Source organism: Crinia signifera, chromosome 3 (genome assembly GCF_055691185.1).
Source record: "Crinia signifera chromosome 3, ASM5569118v1, whole genome shotgun sequence".
NCBI classification, from domain to species: Eukaryota; Metazoa; Chordata; class Amphibia; order Anura; family Myobatrachidae; genus Crinia; species Crinia signifera.
In genome coordinates this window covers 14,425,929-14,445,931 of record NC_139219.1, presented here as the reverse complement: position 1 = coordinate 14,445,931, position 20,003 = coordinate 14,425,929, and the positions used below count along the sequence as shown (strand labels likewise).

The following is a 20,003-nucleotide window of genomic DNA, read 5'->3' as shown; positions in this document are numbered from 1 at the left end:
AAAAGGACCCCTTTTTCCATAGGAATCATTTTAACATTGATTCCTATGGAAAAATCGGGTCATCGCATCCGATGGTCGCATGCGATGCGATGCGATATCGCATCGCATCGTATCTGATTGTATGCCTTAACTTAAGGCATACAATCAAAAAATCGGGCGTCCAGATAACTCACAAGTACCAGTTATTTTGTTTCTGTGCAGGGTAAATACTGGCTGCTTTATTTGTACACTGCAATATAAATATCACTTTGTAGTAAAACCCCACCCAAATCTAATTCTCTCTGCACATGTAACATCTACCCCACCTGCAGTGCACATGGTTTTGCCAGAAGGAGTGAACAAAAATAAGGCCCAGAGATTGGAGGTAGTAGCAGATAATGCGGATGGGGTGAAGAATTGGTGGGCTAAAAACTGTCACCGCTCAAAGTAAAGAAAAAAATTAAAGTAAAAAAGTGAAAGTACATTGCAGATGCATCATTTTGACTGGCTTTTAACTAGTATAGATAGATGGATGGATGGATGGATGGATGGATAGATAGATAGATAGATAGATAGATAGATAGATAGATAGATAGATAGAAAAGTTTATCACAAGATAACTTAATTGAAACACACAATAGATATTTTGGTACTTATGTACTAACTGGGCTGCCGATTTTGAAATCGGGTCCATCGCATCGCATGCGATGCGATGGACCCGGTTTTTCCATAGGATTCAATGTTAAAATGGACTGAGTCCATTTTAACATGGAATTCAATGGGAAAAGGGGTCCTTTTCATACCCCTACTATCCAAGTGGGCATGGAGTTGGATATAAACCTGTGGCGAGCCACCGAGCCCGAAGCGTGGCGAGGGGACACAGAATACCGTCCGCTCGCCATGCTTCGGGCTCGGTGGCTCGCTACGCTCGCCACAGGTTTATATCCAACTCCATGCCCACTTGGATAGTAGGGGTATGAAAAGGACCCCTTTTTCCCATTGAATGCCATGTTAAAATGGACTCAGTCCATTTTAACATTGAATCCTATGGAAAAATCGGGTCATCGCATCGCATGCGATATGGTCGTATGCGATATCGCATCGCATCTGATTGTATGCCTTAAGTTAAGGCATACAATCAAAAAATCGGCAGCCCAGATAATACATAAGTACCGATATTTTATAGCTAATAAATGCACAGATAGATATTAGATATTTGATCAATCAAAATTTAGCTTGATAGATTTATAGATATTGGACAGATAGATAGATCACAAGATAATGTAACACACAATAGATATTTATAGGTACAAATAACATATTGTTGTTGTTTTTTGTTATAAACTCAAATTTTTTGTAAGTTATGTTTTCAAGAAAGCTAATAGCGATAACCACAATTCACAAACAGCTAGTTATATGGATGCCACTGAAGTTATTAGGATACACAAGTGTTCCCCAAACCAGGGTCCTCCTGGCTAACCCATGATCAGTAAATTAGGGAGATCACAGATCCTCCCCTTCTTGGTACTGTATATGCGTAGGGTTAAAGTTAATGGCCCATACACACTGAAAGCAACTCACTTTTACCTACTGTATATCTGTTTTTTTGGAAATGGATTAATGCGCTAGGTGCTGCCTGATAAATATGTCACCACAAATACAAAAACATAGGAAAAAGGAAAAATACTGACAGTTTTTTTCAGGCGCTCCTCACTCTATTATAAATTCAGGGGTGTGTTCCAATGGTGTTCCTCGACAAAGGAAAAAAACAAAATAGTGTGTTACCCTAATATATAATCTGGATATAACACCTGAAAATCCCCGTGTGGGGAACCGTACCCTCTGTTTATGTCCACTTTTTCAAGTAGACCATCTGCGCTCAATGGGAGGGAGTGTTCAACTCCGGACCGCAATCTTCTAACCCTTTCGTATTAGTCACCATGTGGAGAGAACAGAGATTTGCCTCCAATAGTGAAATACAGTTTTTATTCTTTAAAATACAGATTAAAATACAAAAATGGGTGCACACGATGGACTCTCGCCAGAATTTCTTGCCCACAAAACTATGGCTGTTTTTGTCTACAGTTTTGTAGACAAAAATCGGTATTTGTATTTTAAAGAATAAAAACTGTATTTCACTATTGGAGGCAAATCTCAGTTCTCTCCACATGGTGACTAATACGAAAGGGTTAGAAGATTGCTGTCCGGAGTTGAACACTCCTTCCCATTGAGCGCAGATGGTCTACTTGAAAAAGTGAACATAAACAGAGGGTACGGTTCCCCACATGGGGATTTTCATGTGTTATATCCAGATTATATATTAGGGTAACACACTATTTTGTTTTTTTTCTTTGTCAAGGAACACCATTGAAACACACCCCTGAATTTATAATCGAGTGAGGAGCGCCTGAAAAACTGTCAGTATTTTTCCTTTTTCCTAAACTCACTTTTACCGTTTGAGCATCTTTCAGCTCAAACGCCGCCCAGTGTGTACAGCCCGGCGGTGATCATTCTCACGCATCGTCACCGGCCGCCGCTGCTGATCTGATGGTATTACGGCGTAAACGGCTTTCCATATTGTCCTGCTATGGAAAGCCATCCACCCCCGGCGAAAATTGCTCAGTGTGTATGCACCTTTAGGCTTTGTAGGGCAACTTGAGGTTAGGCTGTTGGAGGGGAGCTAGGGTTAGCCTACGGGAGGGGAGGGTTGGTCGTTTTAGTTTTCAGTACATAAAGCATTGTGACTCATGCACCAAAACGTTGTGATTCGTTCTAATTCAATATTTTGACCCTATAGAATCTGCTGGCGTATTCACTTACATTTATATGGACATTGGGATTTGTATGACACCAGTCATCGCAATACAGTCTACGCCACGGGTGTCAAACACAAGGCCCGCGGGCCAAATCCGGCCCGCCAGACCTCGTCATGTGGCCCTAACGAGGTGATAGCACGCAGGGGCAGTGTGTCTAAAACAGGAGTGCTGCGGGCCGCGTCCACATCCGCCTTACCTGTTCCTCCACTGTCGGCGGCCATGTTCCTGTAGGCTCATATGTATGCGGCTACAGAAACATGGCCGCCGGCCTCCAAGGCTACGTGGAGGAGGGCCCGGCCGCCTGTTCCCTCTGATGCCCGGCAGTGACAGACCCTGGGTGGGGACGTCATGACGATGACGCCGCCCGCCCATGCGTCTGTAGAGAAGTAGGAGCAGGCAGGGAAGCTGGACTCGGGGACAGTGTGGCCGCAGCAAGCAGTGAAGAAAAGCTGGAAGCCACAGCAGCTGCAGGACAGACGGAGAAACAGTAAGTGAGGATGAGGATCACACTCACAATAAAAAAAAAATATATATCTGCTGTTTCCTGAGGTGTCCCCGTGTATAATAATAATAATGCCATGACACCACAGGCTGCTCCTCCTGTATAATCATTTATGTGTCATGGCATTACTTTTATTATATTATACAGGTGGAGCAGTCTGTGGTGTCATGGCATTATTATTATACAGGGGGAGCAGCCTGTGGTGTCATGGCATTCATTTTATATTATACAGGGGGAGCAGCCTGTGGTGTCATGGCATTATAATTATACAGGGGGACCTACAGATACAACCGGCCCTTTGAGGGTGACCAAACTGCTGATGCGGCCCCCGATGAATTTGAGTTTGACACCCCTGGTCTACGCAGTAAATGTTCTCAATAATGTCCATTTAAATGGACAAGGGGTCATAAAGGGTTAAGATTAGACAAAATCATTTTAGACTCATCTGCTTGGAATTAAACTTATTTCAAAGAAGAATAAATATTTTATTACCCTTTTATCCAATTGTCTCTAATTAACAACATGAGTGCCCGAATGATTAGCAGATGATGTGGTTTTAGATTTGTAAACCTGGTGTGAAAATGAAGGATTAATCAGTTTTAAGGTATTGAATGCATTCCAGCCAGAAAATCAATGCCTGTTCCCAAGCGGCGGGCGATGTGCATTGTGCACCGTGAGTGACTGCCGCGTGCTGGACTCTTCTGACCGCAGATGAATGAAGCTAATTTAACGCTGTTACAAGATATACAAATATTTATGCTAAGGTGCACAGGAGACAATGGGACGGCTTTCTAACAGGTGCGTAACGGTGGCATTCCTAAACACTGCAGCCCCCAACCTCACACCCCTAATAACGCAGCACAATAGCTACGTCTTTTTTATTAAACTAGCAAAACAAGGGCCCAAAGTCTTCCTAATCCCCCCTATTATCCTACCTGCTTTGTATAAATTTGTCGGTTGAAAAAAATATATATAAAAGTTCAAACTCAAATATTTTGTTTCCTATAGACGAAGCCATGTAGGAGGGACATTGGCGTATCCTCATCAAGCAAAGTAACAGTACCATATCCACATATACCGGTACAGTATCGCTGTTTACAATGGGTATGGGTCGACTGAAGGCCAACCCAGGTCAATATGGCTAAGATCGACACGGTCAGAAACGCGGCATTAGGTCGTGAATCAAAACGTCCACATGAATTTTTCACATTTTCTGTCCCGAATTTCAACATAAGTCAACATGGACACCGTATCAGTGTACCGATGCGCTCGCCATGCTTCTGTGCTCATCACACTATTATATTCTCCCTCCACGCCCTAGTGGATGGTAGAGTAGGAAATACCGCCCATTGGCAAAAGTCGGCTTTAAAAAAAATGTGAAAAACTCAGGTCAACCTTTTGAATGTCAACCTAATGCTTTTGTCTACCTTACCACCCTGTTGAAAGGAATAGGGTGGGAATATAATAGGCCAAAGCATGGTGAGGGAAGTGGTTCATATATATGGTGAAAAATTCATGTCAACCATGAGCTTGTGTCAACATTTTGGCAGTGTCGAACTAAGGTATGTCAACCCTTTTTCAGTGTCGACCTAGAGATTGTAGTCGACCTAGTGACTTTCGACCTAGATATTGTCTATCATCTATACCGTAACCATTACCATTTGGGGCGGGGGTGTGTTTCATTATTGGGATGCCCCGGTGATCTATTGATTGCCGGCATCCTATCATCCGGACTACGTGGACCGTGTTCCAGGGCACCTGTCTTAAGTGTCTTGGAACCTCCAAAGGCTTAATTCGGACGTACCCACAGTTCACATTATGCCACACAGAAGAAACCCCAGATCACATATGCCACATCGCCATTTCTTAATCTGGTTCTGATTATATAAAGTTCTGGAAGAATGTTGTGTTTTGGAGGCATCTGGTTTGATCTCCCAGTCATGGCTCATCTGTGTGGAGCAGGCCGCCCTCCTCCATCGCGGCACTGGAAGGCTTAGAGGCTGTAGTGTGCAGATCTCTGGAAAAATGGCGTGTCGGCCATGTTTCCAGTGATTTTTGCAGCGATGCTGCTGTCGTCATGGTACTCCGGTGGGATAACAATTTAAAAAAATGGGTGCAGCATGTGACTCAGGGGTCCATGTGCGCTGCACACTCGGCACCCCTTATAAATACACCACTGGTGTAGAGCTAATATGTCCTCCCGTGTTTTCCTCAGGAGAACATACTCCGCAAAGAAACTCTGGACAATATCCAAAAACTGTTTTCCTTCCATATTCAAAAATAATCGATTAGGTTCTGGCAAAAATAAACAGTAGAATGTATGTTATATATTCACAGTGCGACATAAAGTAGTAATGCTATATTAAAACACAATAATATTAATTATAATAATAATCATAATAAAAGTGCAAACGATTACTTTGTACACCTCATCCTTCTTCAGAACGCAAACAACTAGGACACTATATATCCAATTAACTCCCTTTGTGGTGGTTATGCTGCTGTCACATCTGTGTGTATACTGCCACCTTTGTCCATCTAGCCCTATGCCACCCACAGAGTCACCGTTTATCCAAACTGTATGCACCTTACAATGGCCCGGGCTCAGCGTCGTCAGGTCAGAGGTTGACGAAGGCTCTGCCCTCTCCCTCCCTGATTAGTTTGGAGCCCTACCTAATTAACAGGGCCTGGATGTGATTGGTGGAGACGCATGGCCAGGGTTGGGATGATGTCACACCACAGCTAACTTAAAACTGAAAGAAAAAAAGAATGAGCTGGGGCAGTAGAAGAATCCAACCTCAAGTGACCAGGACCGCAGGATGGAGGAGGCTAGAATGAAGGGCGCCAAAAAGAAATGCACAGAGTACCATGAGGTCTACTCAGAAATTGCCGCCGTGACATCAACTGCTGGTAGGTAGCGGTCATATTCAGCAACGCGATTACATATAGTAAGAGTATACTTCATATCTATTTAATATATATATCTAATAAATATCTATGTATATAATATATATCTAGCCATCTAATATATATATATATATATATATATATATATATATATATATATATATATATATATATATATGTATCTCAAATAACAATCTAAAGTATTTTTTATTATATATATATATATATATATATATATATATATATATATATATATATTTGTATTTCCACTATCTATAAATTTTGATTGATCAAATATGAGATATGTTATTTTTACCTATAAATATCTATTGTGTGTTTAAATTACATTATCTTGTGATCTATCAATCAGATATCTATCTAATACCTATAAATCTATCAAGCTTCATTTGGATTGATCAAATATCTAATATCTCTGTATTTATTTGCTATAAAATATCTATTGTGTGTTTCAATTAAGTTATCTTGTGATAAACTTTTTTATCTATCTATCAATCAATCAATCTATTTATCAGATATATGAGCAGACTGTTTGGTACAAAATATAATCCCGTTAATAAAAATCTCTGGCTAATATATATCTAATATTTATTTATCTAATATCTATCCAATAACTATCTATATATCACCTATACACTGCCATCAATGTACACTATAGATTGCAGACTGTTTACTAAAAGTAGCAAAAGATCTAATAACTTAAAGTGTTAATAAGAAAAATCTATCAATCAATCTATCTATCTAACTATCATCTATCCATCTATCTATCTATCTATCTATCTATCTAACTATCATCTATCCATCTATCTATCTATCTATCTATCTATCTATCTATCTATCTATCTATCTATCTAACTATCATCTATCCATCTATCTATCTATCTATCTATCTATCCATCTATCTATCTATCTTTCTATCTATCTATCTATCTTTCTATCTATCTATCTATCTGACTGTTTTCTGCAGAAAGAAAAAAATGTAAAAACATACATATAAAGTTAATAAAAATATCTATCAACCTATTAGCTATAAAATATCTATCTTTTGAATCTTGCGATCAATATTTTGATCAATGAAATGTCTATCTACTGTATACATCTATCAGTGTATTAGTTGTTAGAAAATATATATCTATTGTATCCATTGCAAACAATCTTTTCATCTATCAATGAAATACAGTATCCGTCAGCAGACTGTTGTAGCAAAAAACGAAATAATATCATATATATAATGTTAATTAAAATATCTCTGTTTCTATTACATCTATTGTATGTTTCAATTGATCAATAAAATTTCGGTACTTATTTCCTAGCACGGCGCCCATCGCATAGATTGTATGCCTTAAGGAGCCCATACACGCACCGTTGCCGGCGGTGCGATGCTGTACGATGGGGTGCGCGCTCCCGCGGCACCTCATCGTACAGTACAAAAAGTATGTGCTGCACATACTTTTTGTACTAGCTTTTTCTAGCATTTTTCTAGCATAGCATCGCATGCACATCGTATGCACAAGGCATACGATGCGATGCTATGTGTGCTAATTAAGCCCACAACGCACGCCGGGATCGGTGCGTGTGTGGGCTCCATTACATACAATCAATACAATTGAAACGATTTTTTAATTGTATGGATCTCATCTTATGCATCTCATGGATCTGCATACATAAGATGCATAAGATCCATGAGATCCACAAGATGCTATAAGATAAAAATCGTGAGCCCCTAATAACCATAGTTAATGCCACCAGCACTATCAATGCCAACCCGAAGTGTGGCAAGCGGCGGCGGTACGCGTCCTCCGACCTTTTCATACCCCCACTATCCGTGGAGTTGATTTTATATAGTGTGGCGAGTGCAGCAAGCCACCGAGCCCGAAGTGTGGCGAGGGGACGCGGACTACTTCACATGTATTACGCGTCCGCTCGCCACGCTTCGGGCTCGGTCGCTCGCTGCGCTCGTCACACTATATAACGTCAACTCCACGCCGACATGGATAGTGGGGGTATGAAAAAGTCGGAGGATGCGTACCGCTGCCCCTCGGGGGCTCACTGCGCTCGCCACACTTCGGGTTGGCGCCAATAGTGGGGTGGCGTTATCAATGGGGGGCCATTTCACCCATGAGGGGGGGTTAGCAATTAAAATTGGGGTTTTGGGGGCTTTTTACATTGGAATAAATGTTAAATTGGGTCTCAGGGACCATTTCACTTTGATTCCAATGTAAAAATCTCGTCGATTGCGTCGATTGTATCATCGCATGCATCTTATGCCGCACAAACACATAAAGGAGCCCATACGTTTAACGGATCCGTTTGGGACTTAAACAGTACACATCGGATCGGATCGCATCCCTAGTGCATGCGGTGTGCATGCACTGCGATCCGATCCGATGTGTACCTAGTACAAAAAGTATGTGCAGCACATACTTTTTGTACCGTACTATGTGATGCGCGGGAGCGCGCATCGCATAGTACAGAACGGAGCCGTACACAACGGACCGTGTATGGGCTCCTTTAGATGCATGCAATGCTTGAGATATCAGCCCGACACATACAATCTAGATCTGGGGTAGCCAACCCTAGTCCTCGAGAGCTACCAACAGTGCATGTTTTGCAGGTCTCCTCACAGAATCACAAGTGAGCTAATTAGCTCCATCTGTGTATCTTTTACAATGTGTCAGTGATTAATGAGTGCAGCTGTGCAGCAGCTAGGTTGTCTGGAAAATGTGCACTCTCAAGGGCTAGGGTTGGCTACCACTGCTCTAGATCGTGGGCGTCGTGCTAGGAAATAAGTACCAACATTTCTATCTATCTGTCTGTCTGTCTCTAGAATTGATATACTGTCAGTGCAGGCTGTTTGCAGGCAGTACCAAAATTAGTAAGAGTATTATAGTGGATAAGATAAATATCTAGTGATAAGTTAAAAAAGCATTTTTTTCCCCCAAATTAATGAATGCTGTGGATGTATAACCAGTACCATTTTTCTCTGGAAAAATAGGTTCAGAAGCTCCAGGTCTGGGGGTGGGTCGATGAAATGAGAGAAAGAGAGAGAGAGAGAGAAAGAGAGAGAGAGAAAGAGAGAGAGATAAAGGCACTCGCAGGGGACTTTAAAATAAAGCTTATCTAATGGAAAGTACATTTTAGGCCAGAACCGGCTCAGGAACCAGGTTACTGACGATGTCATATTTAATAATAATAAGAGGTTCAGGAACTGAGTTCCTGCTGGTTCCTGACAAAATAGCACTACATATAACTATTTAAGAAAAAATGCAATAATATTTCCGGAAAACCCAGAGGTCAGTGATATGAAATTTTGGACAATAATAAAATAAAGAAAAGAAACAAAAATGTAATTACTAAAATCATAGATAGATAGGTAGGTAGGTAGGTAGGTAGGTAGATAAATAAGTAGGTAGATAGATAGATAGATAGATAGATAGATAGATAGATAGATAGGTAGGTAGATAGATAAGTAGGTAGGTAGGTAGATAAGTAGATAGATAGATAAGTAGATAGATAGATAGATAGTTAGATAGATAGATAGATAGATAGATAGATAGATAGATTTATACATAAAATTTAGCTAATTTGTGTAATATAGATTTCAAATCTAGTAGCCATCATTATCATTTACATTATTTCCAAGTATACAGCAGGTTACTTGTTAGGTATCTAGTATTAGGATGTAAATTCAGACATTCATGGGATATCATTATGAATAGTATTATGTAATAAAATAATCTTTGGTTATAGTGTCCTTTGGGATTCACAAGTGGAGGGTGCAGATTTCTGTCTATGCCCCAGTAATAAGCCAGAGGAGTCACAGGAATGTAGGTTATATACAGTAGACAAACATTTGTCATGCATTTGTCAGCCACTTGCCCACGAGGTCCCTGTGGTAAACGACAAACATCTAATGTGTAGCCGGCTTTAGTCAGGGACTGAAAGGTAAAATGTTGCATCAGGCCCAAATAATGTTGCACTTCAGAGGGACAAATGTAGAATGTGTATAACAGGGACATATGCTGACTCATTACCAGCCTGTTAAATTGATGGAACAACATAACATCATCGCTGGAGGTTGCACCCACTTAAACTTAGCAACACTTCAACTGACCCCATTGGGGTTCCATCTAGTGGCCGCCAGCACATACAACACTTGAGTTGCCCCAATAGAGGTGAGGAGCAGAGTTAGACTTATATTATATATTCTCTATACTTACATTATTGGAAGTTGAATACACCTGTGCGCACAATCACCCACACACACCTACAGGCAACGCAGTTCAGGCCCGCACACACACGGGGCGATGGCGCCTCTGTGCTGAGCGAGAAGCATAGATTGCTCAGCACACATCGCAATACAGAAGCCATGCTCCCGCGATGCATGTTTTGCCAGGCGTAACACTGCGATCTAGCAGGATAGACAGCGCAAGCACTGTCTATCTCTGCGGGTGATGGCTACGCACAGGACCAGCATCGACATCGCTATGGGGCAATCTCTGCTTCATTTCCGGATTGTGTAGAAATGGGGCTTACATCGCCCTGTGTGAATTCCCCACAATATGCACATCAGCTGCATCTTCAACGGTGGTTGGCGGCACATAACTGGGCTGTACGGGGGCCCCCGCGCATACTGCGCACTAGTTATCATCCACTATAGTATATTTCAAACAAGACAAATAAAAATCATTGATAAAACACTGTAAATACAATGGGGGAAGTTTACTAAGATGGGAGTTTTATTTTAAATGTGATGTTGCAATGGGCAACCAATCAGAATCAAGTTCTTATTTAATTAACACCTTCTAGAAGACAATAGATTCTGATTGGTTGCCTATAGCAACATTCCGATCTTAGTAAATTTCCCCAAATGTGTATTACTAATAGTTTATTTGTACTGTAGGATGCTAAAACATAGCTGTATCGGAATCGGTACATCTGTCAGAATGAACTTAGGTCTACAGTCATTAGGTCGACCCCACTAGGTCGACTGGCAGGAAGGTCGAACTGATTTAAGGTCGACATGGGGCAAGTTCGACATGACTTAAGGTCGAATTTGCATAAAGGTCGACATGAGGAAGGTCGACTGGTCATTAGGTCGACATGGGTTTTTCACTGTTTTTTGATCCGACTGTCGACACAGTTGACATGGACACAGTTGGCAATGAGAATCGGACCCTCGCATAGTTTGCAATGCTTCGGGCACGTGGCTCGCTTCGCTCGCCACGGCTTTAATAACCTCCTCCGTCGGCACATGTCGGCTCAAAAAACAGTGAAAAACCCATGTCGACCTTATGACCAGTCGACCTTCCTCATGTTGACCTTTATGCAAATTCGACCTTAAGTCATGTCGACCTTGGCCCATGTCGACCTTAAGTCAGGTCAACCTTCCTGCCAGTCGACCTAGTGGGGTCGACCTAATGACTGTAGACCTAAGCTCATTCTAATAGATGACCGCTTCCCCCATATATGTGGTGCTTGTTGCTGGTTACTCAGCAATATCAGTGTCAACTTGTTGCTGAACTTTTTGTATTTGTGGGTATTTCTTACTGCCACCTCGCATTATATTTTATCTCTATATTTATAAAAGACTAACTCTATGAATACTGGCCATAGGTGAAGTCCTGCCACTGAGCACTAGAGGTCAAATTACTCTTTTGTGTGCTTAAAGATGTCATAACATAAAGTGAAAGCAAGTTTTGCAGGGACACTGATCTGTTTTACACTTGCTGGATATGGAGAGAGAGGGAACGGTGAAGACAGAGACTGGAGGTAGGAGCAGATAGGGACTGGGGGTGGGGTGGAGAGTTTGTGGTCTAAAAATTGTCACAGCTCAAAGCGAATGTCAAAACTGACACAGATCAAAGTGAAAGTACATTGCAGAAGCCGTCATTTTCAATGGCTTTTTTTTGTTACTAGTATTAGTATAATCAAATGATACTGTAAAATTATCTAAGTGGGAAGTGTTTCAATGGCAAAAAATGTGCATTAGACTGAAATAAATGAAGGGGTTACTTAATTTTACAAAAAATGATCAGTAAACAAAAATGTATGGTTATTCTGTGCACAGGGACCATATCCCCCCCCCCCCCCTCTCTCTCTCCATCTACTCTCTCTCTCTCCCCCTCTCTCTCCCTCTCTCTCTCTATCTACTCTCTCCCTCTCCATCTACTCTCTCTCTCCCTCTCTCCCCCTCTCTCCCTCTCTCCCTTTTCCTCCATCAACTCTCTCCCCCTCCCTCCTCTCTCTCTCTCTCCCTCTACTCTCTCTCTCTCCCCCCCCTCTCTCTCTCCCTCTCCATCTACTCTCCCCCTCCCTCTCTCCCCCCTTTCTCTCTCCCTCTCCATCTACTCTCCCCCTCCCTCTCCATCTACTCTCCCCCTCCCTCTCTCCATTTTCCTCCATTCACTCTCTCCCCCTCCCTTCCCCCCTCTCTCTCCCCACTCTCTCTCCCCCCCTCTCCTCCCCCCCTCTCCTCCCCCCCCCTCCTCTCTCCCCCCTCCCCCTCTCTCTCATGGGCTAGATCAGTATTTTTGAGTAAGCAGCTTTTCATAGGTCAGTATATCACTAAGGGGGTCATTCTGGTTGGCTCAGTAAGCTGCGAAACTCGCAGCTACCGAGCCTCTGTGCCCACCATCGGGTGATTTCTCCAGCCTTCGCAAATCTAAGTCAGTCTCAACTGGCTCATATTTGCGGCCGCCGGGACGAAGAGACAGGGCGGGCGGCGGACGTCATGTGACTTCAGGCGCCTGCCCCGGCAGTCATCGCTCTGTCCAGCGCCACCACTGCCCCCGTCCCTCCCTCCGCACTGCGAACAGCCCGGCGACAGTACAAATGGCAGAGGCCGCTCCCAGTCGGGGTTCGCAAATGCGCAGAAATGCGAACCATGACTGTAAGTTCCAGAGACATCACAAAATAATTTTGAGTGACATCTGTGACAGTACTGAGGTACTTCACTAATGGGGCCTACACACGGGGCGTCCCGCCATGGAAATTCGTCCACCCTTGGGAAAACTGCCCATAAAAACAAAAAAGGTGCTGTACCTGCCAAAAAGGTGCATTTATAACATACAAGTCCCTGCAATAGGCTGTATGATAAGAGCAAACAATATTGGGGATACGGTCATTGAGTCACCACCAAGTAGGTTGACAAGACTTAAGGTCGACATGGGTTAGGTCGACAGTGTCATTAGGTCAACATGGGTTAGGTCGGCTTGGTTTTTACTGTTTTTTTGAGCCGACAGGTGGTATTTCATGCCCTACCATCCAATAGAGCGCGGTGGGAGAATAAAATAGTGTGCCCGAAGCATGGCGAGGGGACGCGGTGGTACATTGTAGTGTTTATGTTGACTGTGTCGACATAAGGGTAAAAAATGTAAATAAACAAAAAATAATAACAAAAAAAAAACATGTCGACCTAACCCATGTTGACCTAATTACCCTGTCGACTCTATGACCCTGTTGACCTAACCCATGTCGACCTTCCTGCATGTCGACCTAATAACTGTCTAACAACTTGCTGGTGACCAACTGATCCACACCCCAATATTGCCAGGAAAGTGGTGAAGAGGGTCCGCTACCTTCCGAGAACTCTATGGTCAGGGGGGATACGGGCATATTGTCTACAGCATTTAGGTCTACAAGCATTAGGTCTACACCACTAGGTCGACCTGCATTTAGGTCGACATGACTGAAGGTCGACATGACTGAAGGTCGACATGACTTAGGTCGACAGGGTCATTAGGTCGACAGGGTCATTAGATCGACTCTTAAGAGGTCGACAGGGTCATTAGGTCGACATTGGGAAGGTCGACAGGCAAAAGGTTGACATGGGTCATTTGACTGTTTTATGAGTCGACATGTGCCGACAGGCGGTATTTCATGCCCTACCATCCACTAGGGCATGGTGGGAGAATAAAATAGTGTGCCGAGCGTAGTGAGGCACCGCGCCCGAAGCATGGCGAGCGCAGCGAGCCATGCGAGGGGATGCGGTGCTATGTTGACTCTGTCGACGCTTGAAGAAAATGAAATTTTTTTTTCACTGTCGACCTAATGACCCTGTCGACCTTATACCTGTAGACCTAATGACCCTGTCGACCTAACCCATGTCCACCTTCAGTCAGGTCGACCTAAATGCAAGTCGACCTAATGGTGTAGACCTAAATGCAGTCTGACGAATGCTCCCATTCCGGTCAGGGTGGGGCTGATTGTGATCATTGCTCATACACGCAGCTACAGCTGTATCTGAAGTTCAGGGCTGATTCAATTAAAAAACAAATCTGTTTAGAATATTGAGTTCTCAGACGGTGGTGTTCCCCTGTATTTTTATTTAACCCTTCGAGTGCCAACGCCGCTGTGAGAGATCCTCAAAATATCTGTTACAGATGCCGGCGCCGATCACAGCGACTGTTCTTTTTTCTGGGTTCAAAATTTAACTAAACGTCGATGAATTGACTCGTCCGTATTTGTATTTATTTACACTAAAAGTACAGTCGCTGTGAGCGGCGCCGGCATTTTTAGCGGCTATTTTGAGGATCTCTCACAGCAACATTGGCACTTACAGGGTTAAGTGCCCACAATACATATTTCCCAGCATGCAGCTGGCTATTGAACAGAAAAGTCTACTTATATTTCAATAACGTGTCACGTTTCCTTTTCCCTTCCAGATATTGATAGTTCGTATAAGGCGTTTTCTGATGTCGCCGCCGTAGACGGTAACACGTTATTGTCATCCAGCAGACATGTCCCTCCTCATTACCCGACTCCGACGAGGCGGAGACATCGGACAACATTCACACAAGAACAGCTGGAGCACTTGGAAACCGCTTTCAACAAGAACCATTATCCGGATATTTACTGTAGAGAGGAATTGGCAAAGATCACCAAGCTGAATGAGGCGCGGATACAGGTGCGTAGCGCGAGGAAGACGATTACCGCTAATACACATCATTTATACAAATCCCAATAATAACTTCCATCCCGTATGTATTGTTATTTCTATAGCTCACACATATTACTATTACACAGCGCTATCTCTTATAAATTTAACCAGATCTGTCACTCATCCCCTGTGTGTATAACGCTGGGCGGGGTTACAAGAGTGATTGACAGCGTTATACACACATAGTTTCTCCGCTAGGCCCCGTCCCCCGTTATACACAAACCCGCCCCCCCTAGGGAAAAGACCAGCGTTATACACATCCCCACCCCCTTGACATCACCTCCCAGGGCTACAGTACACGCCCACCATCCACCATTACTCCACAGCCACCAGGTGAGTGGCGGGTCTGTCCGCACCCCCCCACACACACACACACACACACACACACACCGCCGCTGACCCGGGTCTGACCCGCCAAAGGCCCGGGGTTTTGCGGCGATGTAAAAGGGGTATAAGTTGACCATCACTGTCATCTATCAAAAGGTCGGCACTATGTCGACATGGTTGAAATTTCAACACGTTTTGTCACAATAAAAAAAATGTCACCAAAAGACATTTTAGGGTTAGGGTTAGAGGTTAGGCTAAAAATTGAGTGTCAATATTATTGACCTGTCGGCATTTTGTCAGTTGATATTATGGTGTCTAAATAAGTTATGTCAACAAATGGCAGACCCCTTTCACTACCCAGCTCCAGTTCTCAAGGGACCTCTTACACCGCATGTTTTCCAGATCTCCTAATTGTGGACAAGTGGTTCTTATCAATTTGATTTTTGGAACCCTTAGTGTAACCAGCCCATATAGTAATACGTTACATGTACAGTGGGTACTTCATTTCTCTCATAGGAAGATTATACAATAACTAGTTCCCAGCCCGTCAGAACAACATAACAGTGTCAGCGGTGGCGGTTGTGCGCTCCTGAACAGAGCAACACTTGAATTGCTCCATCTAGTGGTCGCTGGTGCGTACATCACTTGAATACCCCCTGTATAGGTCAAGAGCAATGTTATCCGTTTATTTTATAGACTGACAGAAACAGATTGCTGTAAATGTAGGGTTACGTTTACTAAAGCTTCTAAAAATTAAGAGGTGATGTTGCCCATAGTAACCAGATACGGGACCAGATGCACTAAGCTTCAAAAGTGATAAAATGGAGAGTCTCCATACTTTTGACTTAGTGCATCTGGTCATCTGTCTCACAGAAATATACATTTAGAGAACGATTAAACCTTTTAAAGAAGACAAGCGGAAGTGTTTCCCATAGCAACCAATCAGATTCTAGCTGCCATTTATTGAGTAGATTCTATCAAATATCTGGAACCTGATTGGTTACTTGGGGCACCACCTTTTTGTCTTCTTTGACGTATCTCCCCAGAATTTGGGCCGCTGCACCGTCACCATTATGTTTATGAGGTAAAATGTGTATATTTGATTGTGACAGGATTTTGCCACCGTTACTGGGAAATATGTTAATATAACGCAGCGCGTATTCTGGCCACGAGCTGCCGATTTCTTTTCGCCCATAAAACATTGTAGTAATCCGTAATCGCTGTCTCTCCATGACAGGTGTGGTTTCAAAACCGGAGGGCGAAGCATCGCAAACACGAAAGAACAAACCAGAAATCCGTGCCAGCAGGGGGCATGATCGCCTGTAGCAACCTCATCCCAGGCGTGTGTTCCATGTCTCCCGCGTCACGCCAGTACCAGTATCCCCACACGCTGAATCACATTCCTCGGTTCACTTCCATGGCCCCCGTCAGTTACCAGCCCCCATCGACCGTGGGCCAGTTTATGTGTTCCAGCACGCACTCGCACCTGCCGTCTGCTACTCCTCCGTCTCGCCAGCACGAAGACTGGTACAACCCGCTTCGATCAATCAACTCCTCTGCTGGCGGATTATCTTCCTCCATGATAACCCTAACCCCCATGGCTGCTTTAGACCCACCCGGTCACTGGAGTTAGATCCGCCTTGCACTGCAAAGTCGGCTGGTGACCAGCTCGGCGTGGACTCAATGAGACAGGAAAACATTTCTACATTCAGAAACCTTTTACCGAGTGCATGAGAATATATCATACAGGTTACCTATGTTATAAAGTCAGCAGTACAACCTCTGGGAAATCAAACTTTATGGAGAAATGGACATTAATGAGCATGAATATTCTATTATGACCCATAGCAGTTACACAATGGGCCTCATTTATGTTTGTATGTAGTGACCGATGTTCATGTCCTGAGCGATTATCTGTGGATTTAATAAGCGATTGACAGGAAGTGACCATTAATGAGGTTTCATGGCCCTGTTTGGGGCATAAGTCAGCTGTAAGCTCATGTGTTCAAAACATGGCGTCTGCGTCACTGCTGCTGCTGTTTCCCGGCTGCATCGCCATTAGCTAACCCTTAGACCCGATGTTACGCAAATATTTACGCAATTGTGGATGAGTTTGTGATGACTTCAGCGAACGTCCCTTTTAATTTCTGAGCAGCGGCTTCACTTGCTAATATCAGCAGCGCCGTAGCCTCCAAAATTGCAATTGCATCTGTGTACAAACATGAATTAGGCCCAATCTTTGCCCCAATGGCCTGCTCGCGGCAATGCTAGTTTCTATACTGTCATGTACAGTAACATACAACATGTAAGAGATCCTCGATTCATTGTGTTCTGCATGAATACTGATCCCAGGCCTCTATGATCCCAGACACGGACAAACTGCGGCCCTCCAGCTGTTGTGAAACTACACAACCCAGCATGCCTTGCAATAGTTTCAGCATTCCCTTATAGCAAAACTATAGCAAGGCATGCTGGGATGCGTAGTTTCACAACAGCTGGAGAGCCATAGTTTGGACATGCCTGATGTATATGGATGGAAGATTCCTGTTGTCACCAGCTTGGTATAAATACATGTCTGCAGCAAGCAGAACCCAACAAGATGGCTGTCAGTATACTGAGGCTGGGACCACTGTGCACCCAGGTCAGTGGGCCTGGTTACCATGGAGATGGATGGATCCTATATTTAGGAGACTGTACAGGTTCATTATTCTTATTATTTAAGCAATAAATTATGTTCTATGTGGCATTGCAAACATAATGCCAGGCATGTGCCCCCTACTGTATAACATAAGGGTCAGTTATGAACAGCAAAAAGTGCAGACCAACAATTCTCCTGTAGGTGTGTAAGTGCACCAACATGTTCAATAACGTATTTCAAGGTCCTAGCTATCCACCTGGAATCTTCCCCCAGAAGACGCCTACTGCGGTATACGCCTGCCAGTACGCATTGTGAAGAGAGAAAAACCTCAACTGTAACATTTCATTTAGCATGTTGGTGCAATAGTGGCCACACTGATGTACTAAGTCCACGAGGAAATCCCAAGCTCCTCCCAGTTCCACCCACTGGACAGAACAAACCACAGCAGAGGCAGCCATCTTGTCTCTATAAACCAGTGGAAGTAGGATTGTGATAATAGGAAAGGGTGTTTGTATTTGTACTTAGCATACAGGGGCCGATGTATTAAGGATGGTGAAGTGATGAAGTGGAATCGCGTTTTATCGCTTCACCAGGCCTAATACATCTGCCCTACAGAACTGCAATACTACACTTGGCATGTTCTCCTTTACACACACACACATAATATATATATATATATATATATATATATATATATATATATATATATATATATATATATATATATATATATATTACACCCGATGGGGGACCAATGGTGACATCTTACATGTGTTTATATGTTAATAAATATGTAACTTTTTTCATAGTTGAATCACTGTATAGTGTCATTGATAATAAAACATCATGAAGATTATATTATATTAATAAAAGGCAAAAAATAAAGATGACTTTTGCATGTGAAATCCTATGACAGAGGTTCCTGCCTGCATTGGTGTTGTGTCCGGGGTCATTCTTATGGGTGACAAACCAAGGGCGGATAAGGGAGTTACTTTATTATTTGTATGGTTAAATGACTACGGACCCTCTGTACACTCCATTATATACAGCTGAGCAGATGATGAGGCATCGTGAGATGCACATAGGTGAAGTTACCCTATTTTTGGGAAAGCTGTTATTTTAGAGTATCTTTACCCCCTGCATTAGACCATGGGGCCAAAATGTACTGACCAGCATTTTTTTCTGGTGCTGTGAAACAGCTGCTGGTTTTGTCCTCCGAACCACTGGATTTACCATTTAGTGCTTTGGACAGTAATTCAGAAACCGCCAGCATGTAACAAATGGCCCAGCAGCCAGGAAACTGATTCGGCCAGTCTGATGTTTCCATGTCATTTTAAGTAGCAGGGCAATGTACCAGCAGCCTAACCTGCATGAGATACCAGAGACCCGCTCAACGTGGACTGTGCCTATGTATTGGTCCAAGGCTCTGTTCTTCTTTAACCCTTTGAGAGCCAGAATTTGTGAAGATGTGCAAAATATCCGCTAAAAATGCCAGCGCCGCTCACATTTGTTATATAAATTCAAATAAAAATGTTTATAAAAAAAAAAAAAAAAAAAATTTCCATTTCCTGTATAAGGTAACATTACAGGTCATTATGAGGAATAAAAAGTTTTGCTTGGCAATTTTCACACCAATTTTGACAAATTTACTTGGCACTCAAAGGGTTAAGTGCCTGATACATTTATCTATGACAAAAGGGAGCGGAGCAGTGTCAATTAGTGAAGCAAATTAACAGTGTCAAACTGACCATTTCAGATTGTAATGAAATTAGGTAGATTACTTGATGCCAGGGAGTGAAGAAAATGTCGACATTTTAGGCTGATGTGAACACGGCTTTTAACTCGTCTTTTTTTTTTCTTAACGAAACAAATTGC

General features: G+C 43.0%; 1 protein-coding gene across 1 annotated transcript; it reads left to right on the top strand.

The window, feature by feature from the left end:
• Window positions 1–5,753: 5,753 nt before the first annotated feature.
• LOC146062447 (homeobox protein prophet of Pit-1-like) lies at window positions 5,754–17,870 on the top strand. Its single transcript, XM_083174588.1, has 3 exons — window positions 5,754–6,207; window positions 14,889–15,130; window positions 16,728–17,870. The coding sequence occupies exons 1-3, from the start codon at window positions 6,117–6,119 to the stop codon at window positions 17,121–17,123; spliced, it is 729 nt and encodes a 242-aa protein (XP_083030714.1). The 5' UTR covers window positions 5,754–6,116; the 3' UTR covers window positions 17,124–17,870.
• Window positions 17,871–20,003: the final 2,133 nt, after the last annotated feature.

What these genes read in the sequence shown, in the direction of transcription:
- LOC146062447 (XM_083174588.1), top strand. Translation starts at nt 6,117, where the DNA reads ATGGAGGAGGCTAGAATGAAGGGCGCCAAAAAGAAATGCACAGAGTAC. An exon ending in CGCCGTGACATCAACTGCTG is followed by an intron (nt 6,208 to 14,888) that starts GTAGGTAGCGGT and finishes TTTCCCTTCCAG; the next exon opens with ATATTGATAGTTCGTATAAG. An exon ending in TGAATGAGGCGCGGATACAG is followed by an intron (nt 15,131 to 16,727) that starts GTGCGTAGCGCG and finishes TCTCCATGACAG; the next exon opens with GTGTGGTTTCAAAACCGGAG.